This window comes from Theobroma cacao, chromosome 4 (assembly GCF_000208745.1).
Source record: "Theobroma cacao cultivar B97-61/B2 chromosome 4, Criollo_cocoa_genome_V2, whole genome shotgun sequence".
Taxonomy (NCBI): Eukaryota; Viridiplantae; Streptophyta; class Magnoliopsida; order Malvales; family Malvaceae; genus Theobroma; species Theobroma cacao.
The window spans coordinates 2527564-2547958 of NC_030853.1; the positions used below are offsets into that span (position 1 = coordinate 2527564).

The 20395-nt window shown below is 34.9% G+C and overlaps 3 protein-coding genes across 4 annotated transcripts; 2 read left to right on the plus strand and 1 right to left on the minus strand.

Moving 5' to 3' along the window:
* On the plus strand, nucleotides 5551-8406 carry LOC108661541. Its single transcript, XM_018118961.1, has 6 exons — nucleotides 5551-6126; nucleotides 6268-6495; nucleotides 6862-7203; nucleotides 7315-7519; nucleotides 7613-7810; nucleotides 8030-8406. Exons 1-6 carry the CDS (start codon nucleotides 5551-5553, stop codon nucleotides 8404-8406), a joined length of 1926 nt encoding a protein of 641 aa, XP_017974450.1.
* Nucleotides 12168-16767, plus strand: LOC18601051 (ABC transporter I family member 11, chloroplastic). The gene is made up of 11 exons (XM_007031858.2): nucleotides 12168-12450; nucleotides 12541-12598; nucleotides 12914-12993; nucleotides 13268-13319; nucleotides 13402-13535; nucleotides 14785-14899; nucleotides 15032-15118; nucleotides 15280-15328; nucleotides 15589-15673; nucleotides 16012-16131; nucleotides 16234-16767. The coding sequence occupies exons 1-10, from the start codon at nucleotides 12362-12364 to the stop codon at nucleotides 16088-16090; spliced, it is 828 nt and encodes a 275-aa protein (XP_007031920.2). The 5' UTR covers nucleotides 12168-12361; the 3' UTR covers nucleotides 16091-16131; nucleotides 16234-16767.
* On the minus strand, nucleotides 16272-19988 carry LOC18601052. Of its 2 annotated transcripts, none has more exons than XM_018119629.1 (5): nucleotides 19813-19988; nucleotides 19661-19727; nucleotides 18290-19068; nucleotides 16977-17133; nucleotides 16272-16524 (listed from the first exon to the last, which is right to left on the minus strand). In XM_018119629.1, the coding sequence occupies exons 1-5, from the start codon at nucleotides 19816-19818 to the stop codon at nucleotides 16505-16507; spliced, it is 1029 nt and encodes a 342-aa protein (XP_017975118.1). In that variant the 5' UTR covers nucleotides 19819-19988; the 3' UTR covers nucleotides 16272-16504. The 2 variants fall into 2 exon arrangements, with proteins under 2 accessions (XP_017975118.1, XP_017975117.1); XM_018119628.1 differs by having other exon boundaries at nucleotides 16977-17262.

Sequence of the window (20395 nt, forward strand, 5' to 3'; positions counted from 1 at the left end):
AAAATTAAATATTTATATTTTATAAAAATTTATTTTCAAAAGATTTTTGAATTTTTTTGTTTATGCATTTATTAACATTTTGTAATTAAGTGATAATGTATAAAGACCTCTACAACATGCGTCAAACATATATTTCGATCTTTCCATCTAAACTGTACTTGAGTTACATACAAATGAATTCAGAGTTATAATATATGTTAAAATGATGTATTTAAAACGTGTTAGGAAAGAGATGTATACTAGTATTATTATTTAAGATATGATAGCAGTATTTAGATGACTAAGTTTTGCTTACTTTGTGTTTAAATCATAACAAGCAGCATGCCAACATATGACCATCTCGGATTCGTGTCATTTTTAAATTCAAGTTGTTGAATTTCTCAAAATCAAATCAGATTGAATTTTAATAAATTATTCGGATTTGTTTCATTTCATGTTAATTTTTTAGATCGTTCAGATTCAAGTCATTTTGAGTTTGAATCATTTCAAGTTCAATTCGTTTTAGAATTCAAATCAATTTGAATTTGAGTTGAGTGGAGATTGATTTTTAACTTTTTTTAATTAAATTGGATTGAGTTGACTTCAAATTCAAATAGATTGAATTTATTTTTCATTTTGGATTAATTTTGTCTTAAATTTATATTTGTGAGATGAATTTTATGAATAAGATGATACAATATCAACATCACCAGGTGCAAAATGAGGAAAGTATCCCTTCCTATGCCTACCTTTGTTCTCGACTTCTATGGAAAAAGAAATTGACAATTCAATCAAGTGATTCGTGTCATTTTTAAATTCAAGTTGTTAAATTTCTCAAAATCAAATCAGATTGAATTTTAACAAATTATTCGGATGTGTTTCATTTCATGTTAATTTTTTAGATCGTTCAGATTCAAGTCATTTTAAGTTTGAATCATTTCAAGTTCAATTCATTTTAGAAATCAAATCAATTTAAATTTGAGTTGAACAGAGATTATTTTTAAATTTTTTTTAATTAAATTGGATTGAGTCGACTTCAAATTCATATAGATTGAATTTATTTTTTATTTTGGATCAATTTTGTCTTAAATTTATATTTGTGAGATGAATTTTATGAATAAAATGGTACAATATCAACATCACAAAGTGCAAAATGAGGAAAGTATCCCTTCCTATGCCTACCTTTGTTCTCGACTTATATGGAAAAAGATACTGACAATTCAATCAAGTGATTCGTGTCATTTTTAAATTCAAGTTGTTGAATTTCTCAAAATCAAATTAGATTGAATTTTAACAAATTATTCGAATTTGTTTCATTTCATGTTAATTTTTTAAATCGTTCAGATTCAAGTTATTTTGAGTTTGAATCATTTCAAGTTTAATTTGTTTTAAAATTCAAATCAATTTGAATTTCAGTTGAGCGAAGATTGATTTTTAATTTTTTTTAATTAAATTGGATTGAGTCGACTTCAAATTCAAATAGATTGAATTAATGACAAATTTGAATATTTGGTTTGATGATAAATGTATATATGAAATATTTTTTTATTTAAAAAGTTAAAATAAAATCTTTTTAAATAAAAAAATTAAAAAATATATTTGAAAACACATGAGATTACAAATTTAATTTCCAACGACATCATAATTTTTAAAGTCAAATCATTTTTATTAATTATTTTTTAGGTAATTTGAAGTTATAAGTTTATTTAAATAATGTAAATAATTTACAGAATACTTTTATGTATTTGAACGGTGATGATAAGTATATTAAAAAGTAAATAAAAAACCCAATCTTTTTATTCACAACTTATATGACAAAAAAAATTAAAATTTGATCAAGTTATTGGTAGATACAGTGGACGGATTATATTCAATGTGGGTGAACTAATTTATATAATATTAACTCAAGTGTAATATAAACTGTTTTGTTTTTATGTAAAGATAATACCACTATAAATGTTCTCTACAAGTTTTTATGGATTGAAAGCATTGTATAATTTTTTAATTATCAATGCCACAAATTATATTTTTCTCCAAACAATTATTCATAAAAAACCCCCATTCAAAATTGATATTATTTTTTTTTTCAAAATATTCTTTGACTACATCAAATTGTTTTATCTCTGCATGCAAAATTTCAAATAGTAAATCAGTACTCTATTATATAAACATGAACTAGTGCATAAAAAAAGATGAGAGAGAATACTAGAGAGAGAGAGAGAGAGACCTAGGGAAAAGAAACGTTAGGAAGAGAGAGAGAGAGAGTTAAGGTGGAACAGAGAACTGAAGAGAACGAACGAGAGATGGAGAGATTTACGTAGAGATAATTGGCAACAACAAAGGATCGTGGAAGGGAGATTCAAGCAAGACTTAAGGATTTCAGACTGAAAAAACTTGGAGGAGATTAACAGATATGAATCTCAGGAAGATAAAAAGAGGAATATAGAAAGGAAAGGTAAGAAGGATCCTTGGGGGGTTGAGAAATGGAGAAAATCACTCTTCTCAGCTTTTGTGGGGAATATCCAACGAGATGTCACATGGAGTCAGATTAAGAGCATTTTTGATGAATTTGGGGTAGTGGTGGACATTTTCTTCCCGTGGAACCCAAAAAATCCAGATTCTAGACATACATTTGTGAGGTATAGAGAAGTCAAGGAGCTGGAAAGGGCGATTTTTCTGGGTCATGGTAGAATGCTAAATGGCAGACGGCTGCGTGTGTTGGAGGCTAAAAAACCAAATAGTCTGAAAGAGGATAGGGAAGGAGTTTTGAAAAATGTCGGAAGAGATGTCGGTATAGAAGGAAATGGTAAGTCCTTCAAAGAAGCGTTGCTTTCTAGGAAAAACAAAGAAGAACAGGGGTTAGTGTTGGGAGAGCTGAGAAGTGGGTTAGGGAGAAGGAAAAGCTTAGAAATAATTTTAGCAAAAAAAGAATTGGAATGGCTTGGTAAGAGTGCGATTAGGGAGTTGAGGAGTGCGATATCTTGTAGCTTAGTGGAGCATTCCCTGTTTCGAGAAGGAGTTATTGCCCAGGTGAGACTTGTGGGTGGCCTCTTCGTTTTGGTTCCTTTTGGAGAAAAAATGGAAATGAAGGAGCTTCTTCACCGCTGCATGGATCTGTTTGAGCCATGGTTCCTGTCAATATCTCCATATTGTGTGGGTTTGGACGAGAGGAAGTACAGAGTGTGGGTCACGGTTGAGGAGATTCCACTCCATATCTGGCATATTAATAGCTTTAAAGCTATTGGGAACTCTTAGGGAAAATTTATAAAGGCAGACAAAAGCACTATGGAGAAATGGAGACTTGACCAAGCTATGATCCAAGTGGAGGTCAGTTCTTTAAGAGACATTCCTACTTATACCTAATTGTTAGTCAATGGCAAGGATTATTTTGTCAGATTATCGATTATGGATATTGAAAGGAGTAATCCAAGGATACCGATGGAGGTTGGGAATAATGGGGGTTCAAAATCAGAATCGAAATCGAAAAGTTGGATGGAGGAGGATAAGCAATGGGTGGAGGCTCAAGGGGAAGGTTCAAAATCTGAGGAGAAAATCTATGAACAGTGGCTTGGAGTAGATAGTGATAGTGGGGCCCTTAACCTAATGAATAGGCAGGGTAGTAGTAGCCAGCTAAGAAAAAAAGTTCAGGATAAGGAATGGCCTATAGGGGGAGTAAGGCAAGGAAGTCAAGAAGTCTCAGTAGCAAGAAAATGAGATTTAAATTTGCATTGCAAGGGTAGGTGTGAATCGGAGGAGGGCTCCATGATGGGCAATCTGGATGAAGTTGATGGGTCGAGATTGTCTGCAAGTGTGATTATTGATGCAATTAAACAAGGTCAAGGGAAGGAAAGTAATAATGGGCTGAATCAATCAAAAAGACCAAGAGCTAGTGGGAGTTCAGAAAAATGGGCCTTATAGGATTAAGCCCATCTCAAGAATTTAGGCTCAGGAACAGAAGTACAGCTAGAGGGCCGAGAGTAAAGAAGCATGGGAGAAATGGTAATTTAAAATATCATTGTTCCACGTGGAGAGATTCAGAAAGTGAGAAGGACCTTTTAGAGTCTTCGAGACAGTGGGTCTCAGAAACAAAGGATAAATTAAGGGCAGATGAAGAAAGTTGTGATTGTAAGTTAGGGAAAAATTGTGGAAGAATGAGCAACTATAGGGGGAAAAATACAAAAAGTGACAGTAGTGAAACAAAGAGTCAAACATCTGTTCTGAGGCGAATAAGAGGGATCCAGGAGAGAAAGTATGGGGGTTGCTATGACAATTTTAGTAAGCAAATAAAGAAAGAAAGTAAAAAACTTGTCGATTCTGAGGACACGCTATCAGAGATATGTAAAAGGAGAAGTAGGGATACAGAACTGATCTGCAAATGAGAGGAAATAAAAGAAGGAAAAAGAAATATGCAGGGGCCAAACTATGTAAAGGAAGATTGTGTGGCAGTTTCGAGTAATCACACTCAACAAATAGGAAAGAGGTTTCAGGAAGTAAGTAATAATCTGAAGGGAAGTGGGATCTCTCGTGGCGATAGAAGTTGAGTGAGGAAGGAGATCGTAGAATGGTTAAAAAATGAACCTGGTTTGGTAATTGAACAGATTATAGGTTCATGTTCGAACGAAATGCAAACAGAGTCAGATAGAGAAGGAGAAAAAGAGGTGTAAAGGTTTTGGGAGGTGAGCTATAAGTTGGGAATGGAATTTAGGAAGAATAGAGATGAGGTATTAAAAATTTTTGCTCAGATACTAGATGAGGAGCAAAAAAAGGCGCAAGAAGGGATATGATAAGAGGCAGGAGTTCAGGTCAGTGTGTGTCAATTGATGTTTTTATGATTATTATTTCATGGAATGTGAAAGGCCTTGGTAAGGCCGAAAAGAAAAAGGCAGTGAGAAACTTAGTCAGGAGAAACAAACCGAACATGCTTTTCCTTCAAGAAACAAAATTGCAAACTGAGTCTAGGGGGTTATACGATAGATTATAGGGACAAGACAAAATCAGTGGAAAGTCGGTTGACTCGGTGGGGAGGTCGGGGGGTCTAATAAGTATATGGAGAAATGAATTTTTTGTACTGAATGAATGTGTGGCTTGCAGAAGCTTCATTATGTTGATATAGAAAGTTAGCAGGATTGAAAAAGAATGTGGGTTTGTCAATATGTATGCCCCAAATGAAGAATTGACAAGGAGGAGCTTGTGGAGTGAGTTGGTGGAGAAAATGAGTGGAAAGGACATTATGTGGTGCCTAGGGGGAAACTTCAACACAGTAAGGAATGAATAAAAAAGAACAATGAGGGTAGAGATTGGAAGAACAACGAGGAACTTTGGAGACTTTATTGAGGGATTGGCCTTGTGAACATGCCGTTAACAAGTGGTAAATACACTTGGAATGGTAATAGGGACGGCTGGGTTTTCAGCAAACTGGATCATTTCTTCCTTGATGTTGAGTGGTTTGATCAGGAACAAGGGCTTCTCTAAGAATGCCTCTCAAGGTCTCTTTCGGATCACAACCCAGTTATGTTGAGATCAAATAAAGCAAATTGGGACCTTAAACCTTTCAAAATTTTTAACTATTGGATGGATGAAAAGAGCTTCCAAAATCTTATGCTGGAATGTTGGGAAAAGTATGAGCAAACAGGAACAGAGACGGTAGGAATTTGGCATAAACTTAGGAACATGAGAGTAGATATTAAACAGTGGAAGGCTGAAGTCTTAGGTAACACCCAACTTCAAATTCAATGTCTTAAAAGGGAAATTAAAGCTTTGTTAGAGGTGTGGCAAGAAAGGGATTTTGATCAAGATAACCAAGAGGAACTGATAAGGAAAAAAACTGAGCTGTGGGCATTGTATCGTAAAGAAGAAAGAGAATGGATGCAAAAATCAAAGGTTCAGTGGGTTAACGATGGAGATCGAAATACGAGGTATTTTCACACAATTGCTTTTGCTAGAAAAAGAGGTAATCATATTAAGAAAATTCAAGGTGATGGGGGATTAAAGGAGGATCCGAGCAGTATAAAAGAAGAAGTGGGAAGGCATTTCGAGAATCGGTACCGTGAAAGACTAGTGCTTCAACTGGAAGACATGGATTGGAGGTTAGGGAGCCTTAAGGAAGAAACAGTCAAGGATCTTGAGAAACCCTTTGAAGAAGAGGAAGTATGGGAGACAATCTAGGGATGCGATGGCAATAAAACCCCAGGGCCTGATGGATACAATTTAAATTTTTTCAAAAAACAGTGGCAAGTGGTGAAAAAAGATGTGATGTGTTTCCTAAGGGATTTTCATGAAAATGTACAGTTTGGGAGAGGAGTTAACACTTCTTTCATAGCCCTCATTCCGAAGGTTCAAAACCCTAATAATTTAGGAGAATATAGGCCGATTAGCCTAGTTAGTAGCTTATACAAAATAGTGGCAAAAACTCTTGCAAATCGTCTCAGAAAGGCTATAGGCAATGTTATTGGAAGGTATCAATTTGCTTTTATTAAAGGGAGGCAGTTGATGGATTGCGCTTTAGTTGCAAATGAAGTTGTTGATTGGATAAAAAAAGATAAAACAGGGGGGTTGATCTTCAAAGTCGATTTCAAAAAGGCCTATGACTGTATCAGCTGGAATTTTCTTAATCTCATAATGACAAAAATGGGATTTGGTGAAAGATGGAAATGATGGATCAGAGAATGTATTTCTACAACTTTCATCTCGGTATTGATTAACGGATCCCCGACACGATAATTTAATATGGAGAAAGGGCTGAGGCAAGGGTGTCCCTTATCTCATTTCATTTTTAATATGCTGGTCGAGGCATTGAGTTGTATGGTTAGGAAAGCTGAAGGTATCAGATTGTGCAAAGGTGTTGTTATTGGGAATAACAACTTTTCTATTTCTCATTTACAGTATGCTGATGATACGATGATTTTTTGTGAGCCAAACTTGGAGAATTTAAAGGGGTTTAAAAGAATTCTTCAATGCTTTCAAGTTGTGTCGGGTCTCAAGATTAATTTCTATAAGAGCCAGCTGTTTGGGATTGGTATTGAAAAGGAAGTTCTATCGGATTGGGCAAGAATTATCTCCTGTCAAGTTGGGGAGCTTCCTGCCACATACTTGGGGCTCTCATTAGGGGTCAATCATAATTCTGCTCATTTTTGGAAACCAGTACTTGAGAGGGTTGGGGCAAAGTTAGCGAGATGGAAGGCAAAAACTCTTTCATTTAGAGGGAGGATCACCCTTCTCAAGTCTGTATTAACAAGCCTTCCTCTATTCTTTATGTCATTTTTTCAAATTTCGGTGAAAGTGAAGGACGAATTGGAAATGATTTAGAGAAGTTTTTTGTGGGGGGATATGGAACAGAAGCAGAAAATCCACTATGTGAAATGGGAGAAAGTTTGCAATTTAAAGGAATGTGGAGGAATAGGGATGGTTGATTTGGAAGTTAAAAATCGAGCTCTAATGAATAAGTGGATTTGGAGATATGAGAACGATAGAGATAGCCTATGGAGAGAAGTTTTAGTTGAAAAAATCGGAAGTGATCCAACAAAGTTGTTGCCAAACACGAGTACAAATATGAGAGTTTTGACTTTATGGAGAAAAATCATCAGCCCCCTTTCCCCTTCTAACAAAATTTTTTTGCACGTTCACGCTAACATAGGGTATGCAGTGGGAGACGGGAAAAACTTACTGTTCTGGAGAGATGAATGGATCGAGGGAATTTCTTTGGCCCATGCCTTCCCAAGGATTCATGCTTTGGCAGTCAACAAGCTTGGAAAGATTAAGGACTTTGGACGATGGAAGGAAGAAAAATGGGTTTGGAACATGGAATTAAGAAGGCAGATTTTTGACTGGGAAGGTGAATAGCGGGAGCAGCTTATGATTGTGCTCCAAGATCTCCAATTAAGTAAGGAACTCAAAGACAAGCTTGTTTGGAAATGTGAGGCAAGTGGTAATTATTCTACAAAGTCTTTTTGTAAGTATGTCTTAACTATTAACCAGGATTATGATGAGATTTGGAAATTTGTTTGGGTCAGTCTGGCCCCATTTAGAGTAGAGTCTTTTGTGTGACAATTAGTTCAGGGAAAGGTGGGGGTTAAGGATGAATTAGTAAAAAGGGGATTACAACTTAATGGGACACCACAGTGTGTTTTATGTGACAGGGCTAGGGAAACTTGTGATCATCTGTTTGTGGAATGTGTTGAGTCATGGAGGGTCCAGTCAGAGTGGTGTAAAAGTTGGGGTTATGTTTGGGTATCACCAGGGACGATTAAAGAGAAGCTACTGGCTTGGAATGGATGTTATGTGGGAGAGCTTGACAAAAGGATTTGGAATATGGCTTTTTTCTCAATTGTTTGGTCTATATGGAAGTGTAGGAATGAGATGGTGTTCGAAGGGAAACAATGGAATGCAAACCAGTGTGTTGAGCTGGTGAAAATCAAAGTTGCAACCTGAGCGAATGCGAAATGGCCAAAGGAGTTTCCTTCAGTGCCGGACACGTATAGACAACCTCTAGTGAAATGTCAACAATAGAAAATGGTCCAAAGCAGAAAATGAGTTTTATGGGAGAAACCCTTTCGTAATTGTATGAAGTTCAATGTTGATGGTGCAGTAAGAGGAAGTCCTGGACCGGCGGGGATAGGAGGTATTCTGAGAGATCACCAAGGTGATGTTAAAATTACTTTCTCCAAATCAGTTGGAAATGGGGATGCCAACCTTGCTGAGATACTAGCAGTAAGGGAAGCACTTGTGGTGTTTGTAGCATCAAGGTTGAAGGATCAATATAAGCTAATCATTGAAAGTGATTCTTGTAATGCTGTGAAGTGGGTTCAACATCCTGATACGGCACCTTGGAGACTACGAAAGTGGCTGCTGCATATTGAAAGGTTAAAAGAAAAGCTTAATGACTGAAAAATTCAACATGTCTTTAGGGAGGCAAATCAGAGGGCTAATGCACTAGCAAAAGATGGTGTTGATCGGCAGTCAGATTCTTTGCGTGTTTTCCTATAAGTGCTAGGTGTTAAAGTCCTTGTTTCTGTTGGGGTTGGCTTTCTGGGCGGATGCTGGGTTGATGATGTGAGTTAGTGAGACAGGGCCCGCTGGATTGCTGTGTTTTTTAATTGCTGGGAAGAGGGTGTGAGTGGTTGTTTGGTGGGATGACATCTGTTGTTTAGTTCTAGAAGGATCCTTGATGTATAAGGATAATGTTGGTTTCAAGAAATAGGTATTGGGTTTTTGGTTGCTGTAAATGATAGGTTAAGTGCTTTTGGCTCATTGCAAATAGGTGTAGAGCTGAATGGTGGAAAAGAGTTTTTGTTTCTGAGTTTTTGGGTCCTTGATGGGTTTGGCACCTTGTTTTTTGTGGTGCTTGAGTACAGATTTTCTGGGAAGGTCTGAGCTTTTTTTTACCTTCAGGGCCATGTTTTTGTGTCTAAGGGCCATGTTTTTGTATCTAAGGGCTGTCCATGCCCTCTGATTTAATGAAGCTTACTGCATTTCAAAAAAAAAAATATAAACATGAACTATCAAAATACGGTGGATCATATTATCAAAATCAAATTAATTATAAAACTGTAACTTTTATTTAAATTTACATATTATACCGTATATTTGCAAAGTAAGTCACTTTTTTTATTATAATTATAACTTTGATTTTTTCGATATTTTTTCATAATATAATCGAAGGGAGATTAGGACCTTAGTGAGGGCAATTGTTCCTGTTGCTATCAACCTGGATCCTTCCCTTGTAGAAATAACTAATGGAGAGTAACGCATTTGGGTCCTTGCTTCTAACCTGTAAATTATAATTATAATAATTATAAATTATAAATTTCAATTAAACAGTGTACCAAATTTATGAATATTATAAAAAGTTTCATACATCGACAATATAATTAATTTATTATTAGATTTGATTATTTTTAAAGTTTTAACAATTTGTTTGGTGTTGTACGTAGTTTTTTTTTCAAATATTCATTTATTATTTGTATTGGATATTTATATAACTCTTTCATTCAATGATCAATATTTTTTTCAAAAAATACATTATTTTTTGGATTCAAGCCTTACAATTTGTAAATATTTAACTTATTTCGTATATAGTGATCGTTTGTTTAGAATCAATTTATAAGTCCGACCCTTCAGTTTAGACAAGTTGGTAAGTGTCTAGAATTGTAAACCATCCAAAAAAAATTGGTTTTAAAAATTTTAGATCATAGATCACTCGTTAAGTTACATGATTAGTAACTACATTACAAGACTAACTTAAAATTGGTCAAAATCTATTAAGCTTCCAATCTCACGATATGAATTTATGAGGATCCGTTATGGTTAGAGGTGACAATTAAATGAGTTGGATCGAATTTGAGACGGGTCACTTTAGGTTTAGATGATTTTAAATTTAAATTATTAAATTTTTTCAAAATTAAATCAATTTGAATTTGAATGGATCATTTCGATTAAAATCATTTCTAGTCGTTCAGATTAAAATCATTTCAAATTAAGATTATTTTAAAGTCAAATTATTTTAACTTGAGGTTGTTTTCAGATCAAGACTTAAGTTCGATTTATTGACGTTCTCTAATCAAATTGACGTGAGTGAAGTTCAGATCCAAACGGAAATAGGTGGATGTATACAGTTGATAATAAAGCACTCACCAATCCAAAGTGTAGAGCTAAATTTTTCAGGTGGCTTGGGCCGTGGTCCCTGTGTAACTTTGATTGTCTTGAAGTTATGGTAGCCGTATGCCCGTATTTAGATTTTAGACCTACTGATAGCTATCTATATTTAGAACATCTGCCATTAGCTTAATGATCACCATCCGTTAAAAGCATTAATCATTTAATTGAGCCATAAAGAGGCTTAGGATCAACATTCATCCGTCACCATGTACCTTTGCATTACTCTCACGTGAAAACAAGAGGTGTAAAATGAGGAAAATTATCCTCAAACAGGATTTAGACGTCATTGATCTCATATCAATAAGAATTGGAGAGAGTCTTGATTTATAAATAAAATTTTCTTCTATCTAACATGTATGTTTTTTGGATTGAAAATGTAATCCTGTGACATGTGATAGTAGAATAAATTCAAATCTTTATTGATGTGGGACTCCATAAGAAATATCAAGGTTGATTGTCGAAGTAGACTTGAATCAAAGTGCAGTCTCTTTCCTCTATAAGGAAAAAAGCTACTGTAACAAGGGTGTTGTACCATTATATGGATTAAAATGTCACAAACTCCACGTCAATAGAAGATGAATGGGTCATGAGGTTATAAATAAAGATCACTCTCTACCTAACATACATGTGTTTTGGTTGAAAATATGACCCAATAACACCAGACATGTCTTTGATGCTATCCCTAAATTAGTTCTCAACTTATATGGAAAAACTTTTTTGACATTTCAATCAAGTTATTTTTAGAAATTATTAAATTTTAAGTTGTGATTTATTTAAAATTATTAAATTAATGGTCCCCTATGTTGAATGTCAAATCTAATCAAGAAGTTGAAAGGTAACAATTTTTTATTTTTGTATTGCTATCATCTTCAAATATTGTCCATGACACTTTGTTGAAAATGAGTTTATATTTATTTTTTTCATTGGAATTATTACTTAACTTTCGAGAGATCTTCATGTCCATGACAATTAATAAAGTATATATTATATAGTTTTATTAAATAATGTGTTAAAAGATAAGTTTGAATATTCAACTCAAATGGTAGATGCATATATGAAGTCTCTTTTTATTTAAAAAGTAAAAATCGAATATTTTTTAGGTAATTCAAAGTGACAAGTGTTGACAAGAAAAATCTTTGCATTATGAATTTTTTTTAAATAATGGAGGAAAATAAAATTTTTCCAAAAAGAGAAAATAAAAAATAAATAATTTGATTTTTTTAATCTAAATAAATTTAATATCTAAACAACTTTAAAGAATGAATTTGCACTCAAAGATTTAGCTCATTGATTAGTGTATGATCTCTTTGTTTTAAAAAGTAGAGTTCAAATCTCTTTTCTCCCAATTATTAAAAAAAAAACCTTAAAAGAATGAATTTTTTTAATTTAAAAAAATATTATAAATTTTCTTTTAGTCATGGATAAGAAATTACTATTGTTTTTTCTTTCCATTTATTTTCCGACTTGCCCTACAATGGGTTTTGGGCTTGCTACGGTGACCCAGGCCCAATTAACACCGGACTAAATCCACTAAAAATAATAAACAAACAGAAAGAAAAAATGAAAAAAAAAAAAAACCTCATCCTCTTCCCCTCCCGCCACCGCCTGTACGGCCACCAACCACTGTATTCCCCCTCTTTCTCCTCCGCGTCATCCTCCACCTCTCTCATTTCTATGATGTTGATATTGACTTTTAGCCTTAATTAGTCAAACCTCTCCACACCTAAACATGGCGGCTTCTGCTTTCTCAGCTTCCTCTTTGTTCGGTTCGAGAATTAACGAACCACTAACCTTAATCTCCTCGAAATCACGCTATAAGTAAGCTTCTTAATCAGCTTAATGAGACAAATCCCTTTTTTTTAAAAAAAGAAAAACAAAAGAATTTGATTGAAGTTCGATTTTTTGCAGGTTGAACTCCAAGAGAACTCCACCTGTTAAAATCTCATGTGATTACTCTTGCTTGGAAGTACGGGGTTTTTTATTCTTATTTTTAATTTATATTTATATTCAAATTATGATTTTGAGGAATTTACTTTTTTTTTTTGCTGTTTTAATTTGTCAGTTTTTATTAGAATAATATTGCTAATTACAGCTGTAGCTTACACATGTTTGGGGAATGAATTTAGTGAATACGACGATTAAATTTCTATTTATAGCTGTTGTAGTTTAGCAGATGGATGCATTTTTGTGTTATTATCAGTGGGATTCTGTGTTTTGATTGAATGGTGATATCGAAAGAGTGATGGAATTTGCTGAAACAGTACAATCTTGTCATTTCAAGGTTAAGGATGTTTATTATAGACCTCCAGGGACGCAGATTAACCTTTTGAATGGAGTTAGCTTTTCACTTCCTGAGAAAAGGTACATGCTTTAATTGTAAATAATGGAAAATTGACCATTTTTGTTGTTTGGGTTTTCCTCCAAATTAGTTTTGCATGGTTATTACTCTTAGGATTGCAAGCTCTGAAGAATCATATGAGAATAGAACATGAGACATTGAATATCTTGTCACACTTTCTAAGCGTATTTTACTAATTATACTGTGAGGAAGCAGGTGTAAAGTCTTGTCATTGATTGTTTGTGCATGCTTCAAAGCCGACTTTGAGGACTAAATGGTTTTTGTGCATTGCTGCAGTTTTGGCTTAATTTTTGGACAGAGTGGAAGTGGGAAAACTACTCTCTTGCAGGTCTACCATATATTGTGTTTTGGTGATATCTGTTTGTTATCATATACCTTGTACATCTACTTATTTTTCCTTCTCCTTTCAGCTTCTTGCAGGGCTTAGCAAACCAACATCAGGTTCTATTTATATCCAGAGATATACAAATGAAGGCAACCCAAATCAGTCTCCAAAATTATTAGTTCCAGAAAGAGTTGGTATTGTCTTCCAGTTCCCAGAGAGGTACCTGATATCAAATGAACAATTTTTCTTGTCTTTGTTTGCTTGATGGGATTTTCGATCTCTTGATAGCTGCATTCTTGTTACAATGTCACTTTCCTTTAGGCTCTCTAGGTCTGCTTTTGCATGTTTTTTCTGGACCTTTTAAGTATTATGAAGTCCTACATCGATATCTCACATGCATATATGTTTTTTTCTGGTTTTCTATCATGTTGATGGAAACACTTGCTTTTGTTATTATTGCAATTTTTTACTGCCAGTTAAGCAACATGGCTCTTTTTAGCCCTTTATATTTGCTTAGAGCCTGTTTGGCCAAGCTTTTTTTTTTTTTTTTTTAGCTTAAAAGCTATTATGAAGCTATTAAAATTAAGCTAAAGCTGTTTGGCAAGTTGTTTGGCAAAATAAATAATATAAGCTCTAATTTTGGTTAAAATTATCATAAAGAGTATTTATGCCATCTTCAATCACTTAATAAACCAAAGTGGAACAAGTCTGCTTCGAGTTTATATACGATTTCAAATGTTATAATCAAATAAATCCACAAAGCATTGAAACAATTCTCAAACTTGTATAGTAGTAATAGTATTATATTTTTTTGTGAAGAAGAGAGAAAACCTTTAAATAGTACCTGAATGTAGTTTTGAATTCTGGGTTTTCTTTTCTCTTAATTTTTGTAAGAAAAAAAAATTCTTAGATTTTGTTATTCTGTTGTTGGGTTTTTTATTTTTTTATTTATTTTTTAATAGTCTTTGTAGAGAGAGAGGGATATTGTGATTTTGTGTTGGAAAAGGATGATTTGCAAAGGGAGGGAGAGGAGAGGGAGAATGATTGAGAGAAAGGAGTATTTACTTCAAAGGTTAGTGTATTGTTAAAAGAAAAGAAGAGAAAGCTCCTTTTTGGAGCTTTTCTTTAAGGCTTTTTTTTTTTTTTTTAAATTTTGTTCTTTAAAAAGAACTGTTTTTTTTTAAAGAACTTCTCAAAAATCTTGTTTGGGTTGGCTTTTGCTTTAAGAGATAGATAAGGTAAAAAAAAGCCAACCCAAACAAGCACTTAGGCTTTAACTTGTTTAAGACCAAGTAGAATTTTGGATTCATCTATTTATATATCATGCAACTTGAATATAGCAAGTTGAGTTCTGTTGTAAGTCTAATTCTTGTGGTCTCTTGTTTGCATAACTCTAGTTTGGTTTGTGCTCATTTCGGTTAAAATCTGTTAAGTTCAAAACAATATTTTATGTTATGTTGCTGGCTAGGTATTTCGTGGCAGACAATGTGCTTGATGAAGTTACATTTGGCTGGCCAAGGCAAAGGAGTGGGCTTCAAGTGAAGGAGCATCTTGCATTAAATCTCCAAAGAGCTTTTAATTGGGTATGCATGATCAAAGCTTTTTTTATCTACTTGTGGCCCTTATATTTTCCCTCTTACCTATTGTGGGTATTGGTTCTAAAAGTATTCATCTCTGTGAATCCTTAGACAATTTCTTTAAATTGATGATCTTAGGTTGGATTGAATGGGATTTCCCTGGATAAAGATCCTCATTCATTGAGTGGTGGCTACAAACGCCGACTTGCTCTGGCAATTCAATTGGTTAGGACCTACACAGTAATTCGCAATCTGCAATATAATTTTTAAAAAAGATGATTTATGATGTCAATTCTTGTGTGATTATTTATATTATGACATGATTTTTTGCCCACTTAATGTTTCTTTTTTTCCCTTTGTTCTTTTTCATTGTGTGATGGCTGTAGGCACAAGTTCCTGACTTATTGATATTGGATGAGCCTCTCGCTGGTCTTGGTATGACATTGCTTTTCCTACTCTGTTTTTCTTACATTTCTGATTATCTTGTCTTTTACATTATAGTTTAGAAACTAGAGTTCCTAAATAGAGCTTGACTGATCGAGTGCTTTGAAATACATTTTGCTGTTGATAGCCAATAAGTATGAGTTGAAAGCAACTTTTGCTACTTGAGTTGGCTTTGACATGATTTGAATAGCTAATTTTCAGATATATTTACCTTCTAAATGTTATTATTGCTAATGCTACTGTAAAATCAGATTGGAAGGCGCGTGTTGATGTTGTGAAGCTTTTGCAGCATCTGAAGAAAGAATTAACTATACTTGTTGTCAGTCATGATCTCAAGTAAGTCTTATCTTTTCTTTTTTATTTCCATTAGGATGTTACATTCACTGTAAAATGTACAGGTTATGTTATCTTAATTGGGTAAAAAAGAATCAGGTAAACCTTCATGGCCTCGTTTTTCAATGTTGTCTTCTAACAGTTCTTTCATAATGATGGGTAGTGCGATGGCTTATACAACTCAGCCAAACCAAACTGATCTATGTTGAACCTAAACCCTTTCATGATCTCATTGATGAGATTTAAGACCCAATAAATTGAACTTTGTTGTTTCAAATTCTCCTTTGATTGCATGTGCTAATACTTTCCAGCTTATGGAAGCATTTTGGTTTGTCTTTCAGAGAGCTAGAAGATTTAGTTGATCGATCTTGGAGGATGGAAATGGGTGGAGTTTTAAGGGAAGAGCGCCTAATGGTTTAGTTTAGGACAATGCCTGCTTTGTCAACATTTCTTTCTTTGAGGTTTGATAATCCTTCTCTCGCTTTCCCAAGTCTTTATAGTGGATTCAGGTATTGTTGTAGCTCAATTCTGGACTTTTTTGAAGTGCTTTTCTTGTGGACCAGAATACTCTCAAGAACTCAAATGAGACGAGACTTACAAGTGATCATAAACAGATGTTCAGATTAGGAAGACTACAAGACAACTAGTGCACAACTTTATTATCACACGCAGGAGGATAAGATGGATTCCTCCTAATAGTCTTCTTTTTCTATTGAGTTCATCACCACTTACTAGCAAACACATTACAACACAGTTGATATTATGAAGCCACAAGATTGGAGTCTTACTGCGAAGGACAAAAGCTATTAATAAGCATTTCTTGCAGTTTCTTCACTACAGCTCCAACACCAAGTCTACAACCCAACAGCAGCAGCAAAAGAAGGTGGTCAGACATTTATACATTAGAAAAACTAATCACTGAACTAAATGATCGCAAAGCTCAATGCAGTTTGTATTGGTTTAGGAATATATTTCTGATTATGTCAAAATATCAAGTATTCATTTGCTAATTGTGAACGTCAATTCTGATGGTGTATCCAAGTTTAGCTGTATCATATTCAAGAAAAATACTTGTCCTGCATCATTTTTTATGATAATTCACTTAGTTTCTTTTACATTTCCTACGTAACATCATTACTATTTTTGGTTTAACTATTCATTGATTTTACGTTGGAATTGATAATTCAAACAATGCATGGTAACTAAATGCGAAGATAAGTATGTTGGGTGTTACTCATTTGAATGGACATGATGGTTGGAATTTATACCGAAAGTCTATCATTTTCAGGGGGTGCATATTACTTACAGTCTGCATCTGTCTTAATCCAGTGCTCCCCATTTGCACCTGCAGTAAAGCCAGTGAGTCCGTATTGAGGCAGTTTTGAGATAGTCTTGTAATTTTGTGTTCCTTCCTTTGACCATGATCCCTGAGGAAACCTCCTGTTGCCTTTACCTTGGTGCGTCTGCTGTACATCAGTATACTCACCATCATCATAAGGAGCATTATTCATCTTATCTGTATGTAAATTTTTAGACTCTCTTTCAGCTATAGAGCTTTCAGGATGGATTTTTCTGTGGAATAGTTTTATGACCTGCAAGCGACAGTGGTTGAAAATTAGAGCGCCTGTTTTCCTGCAGAAAACTTGTTACCCCATGCATTAGAATAATTAATATGAAGGGCCATGCAGTTTGATGTGCTAACTCACTATCTAAGAACGTTTATAAAGGTTTGCAAAAAGCTTAATGACCATCTAAAAATTCTAGATCTGCTGTCATCTAGGATACAAATGGAGAGATGGATGGAGACTTTGGAGAATCTAATAGAAAACCCTTTTTTTTGTTTGTTGGGTGCATTAATAAAGAGACCCTTGAAATCAAACAAAATAAAAAGAAAATGAAAACGGGCAAAGGAGAAACAGACTTATTTCTTGACCATGTTGATTACCATGAAAGAGATGAAGTGCTTAGAATGTTGAAATTATATAATAAGTAGTTTGAGTGGAATATATACCAAAATAAACGAATTTCGATATGTCATGTTAGTGTGGTTAATTTCTGTTTTTCAGTTTATTAAACTAGTTCAGTTTACATTTCCTTGGTGGTGTTTCTTATTTGATATTTATAGAAGTTTGAGATGTTGAATATTTTGGTCTTCTTTTATTTATTTATAGTGGAAGCTTACTGTATACAGAATGTGTTATTTAAAAAGGCAAAATCTAAATGTTCCCTGCCTGGTATATTATTGACAGTTTTGGTAAGAAATTTCATCTGATAGAGACTATCCTAGAAAACGTAATGACACCTGATCGTGTTGTTGACTTCTAGCCTGTAGGACTCGAAAGATCTGACTTGGCAATGTTTGACTCTTTGTTCAGTGAATGGTTTATAATCTCAGGCTTGAGAATGATGGCATAGATGATTTGCTCCTGGCACCCCTTTTAATTATTGTTGACTTTTTTGGACCAAATTCTATGCCAGAAATATTTGTGTTTTTCAGAAGGTGGGATACCACCATTAGATTCTGCATTTTTTAGCTCCTTATTCTTAAACAGGGAAAGGTATAAGATAGGCTGCACATACTTAAAAATTGTTAGAAAAATCTGGCCCCAGGAGACGCACCTTGTGGAGTTTTTTCTTGGTTGAAATAGAATTGGTTTCTTTAGGAGAAGAGGTAGGAGTAGAACTCCCTGAAGAAGCATGAAGCTTTTTCAGAATTTTCTTGATGAGATGTTTGACAGGTTTATTTGCTTGCTTGGTCTGCATCTCCTCTTTCCCACATTTTTCCGTAGGACTCTCTTCTGCTATTTTTGTCCTGTAGAACAGTTCTGCAAGTGATGCCTTTTCCTTCTTCACCTCAAATCTTGCTTCTGGAAGTTCAATTGAAGACCCAAACAGATATCCTTGGAGAGGACATACAATTGTTTTCCCATATTCTTTAGCATTGGCTTCCTGCATTGGTTTACCACTAAGTGTAATCGTGCTAACCTGACTGTTCCTTCCTGATGACTCATTGGACCCATGTTCTTCAGCTTCTGCCTCAAGGAACTTCTCCAGTTCATCATTGATGATCTTCAAATCATTTTCTGTGACCTCTGCCTTGTCCTCAGAATTCTCCAAAGACATGGCGAATGTTGGCGTTACGGGTTCGCTGATAATCAGTTCGGAGCCCAGAGTTCCAATGGTAAGAAAGCCATGGAATAGCCCCGAGATGACAGTAGATGCTTCATCTCCAAAGTTTTCTTCTACTCCCTTGGCTTCAAATTCTGTGAAGGAGTTCTCACTTTCCTGTTGGGACAGGGTTGAAAATCTGGATCCATGTCCGTGGCCAGAGGCTGATTTTGGATTGGAGTCTTGATCATTGAGGGATGAGTGAGCCGAAAGACAAGAACAGTAGTTCCCTGCAATCAGAGTTTAAAGATTACGACATCAGACACAGTTGCAAAGAAAGGACTTCATGTTGTGCTTAAGCAGTACGTATCAGTAAGCACTTCAAGGGTAATGTGGACCTAGCCAGCAGTTGCCTTCCCCTTAGTGGTGAACATGGTTGCATTGAGAGTGACTGATTCCCGTAGTAATTTTGATATAATTAGTTTAACTGTTGTGCTATGAAGAGAGATCAGATATTCCTGAGACCGTGAAGATGGGAGGCCCCAGCTCATAAGGTGGCTGCTGTATTAGAAAATATGAAAAGGCAAGATGATTCTGACCCTCAGCTACATGGCTGTGACCACATAGACCTAGTTTTGATAGTCTAAAGAACCTGAATTTTTAACCTCTGTTTAGGTTTATAATCTCCCTGTTCTGAACTTTAAATAACTCTGACGAGTTGAGTGCAATGTATTCTAATGGCTAATGCTTTATTTTGTGCTGAGCAGGTGAGTTGATTATGGTATTCAGCTGTGCTGATCCCATCTAATGGTGATTTTCCTGTGACTTATGACCTGGGGATTGTTTGTAGAAATTATTTGTGAATAAGAGAGGTTGGAATACCAATTGTGAAATCCTTGAAAGGTTCAATATTACTTTGCCGTAACTTATGCTGCATCCATCCTAGTAACTGCAATAACAACAGTAAGAGGTGAGCTTTAGCAGGATTCGAAACATTTATGCTATTGTAAGAATCTAATGGAGTAGAGACTTACCTTCATTTTGTTCTCGCTTTGAAGAGCTCGATGTCAAAATGCTTTGGTTTTCATAGGAGGAATGTATGGAGATGGATTTCGATGAACAAGGGGAATGGGACTTAAAGGATGAGATAGGATTGTTAAAGAGCAAAACATCCAGGATCTTTGCGTCATCACTACTAACAAGTAATAAGCCAGTGGTTGCTAGAAGGGTCTGTAACAGATGTAAGTAGAGAGAAACAAGTAGAAAGATACAAGATTTTGGTTGGGTATTCTCTGTCACGATCAAATCAAGTGGACAAATTGGAGAGTGGTTCATAGACCCTTGATTTCATGGTATTACCTCTGTCCTGCATTACACGCGTTGTTGGAGTAGGTGCATAGCAGCTTGAATCTGTGCAAGATTAAAGTATCCATTGATCAATGTCTGCTATTCATTGTTGAAGTGGATAAGTCTATCATATCTGTCCTAAATCTGATGATATTGTTTATTGAGAAGCATGCAAACATATTCATATGCAAATGGACACATATAATCACTCAGGCCAGACGTCTGAAGGTAATCAAATCCATGTACACGTTCACTTCTGTCTAGGTAGAC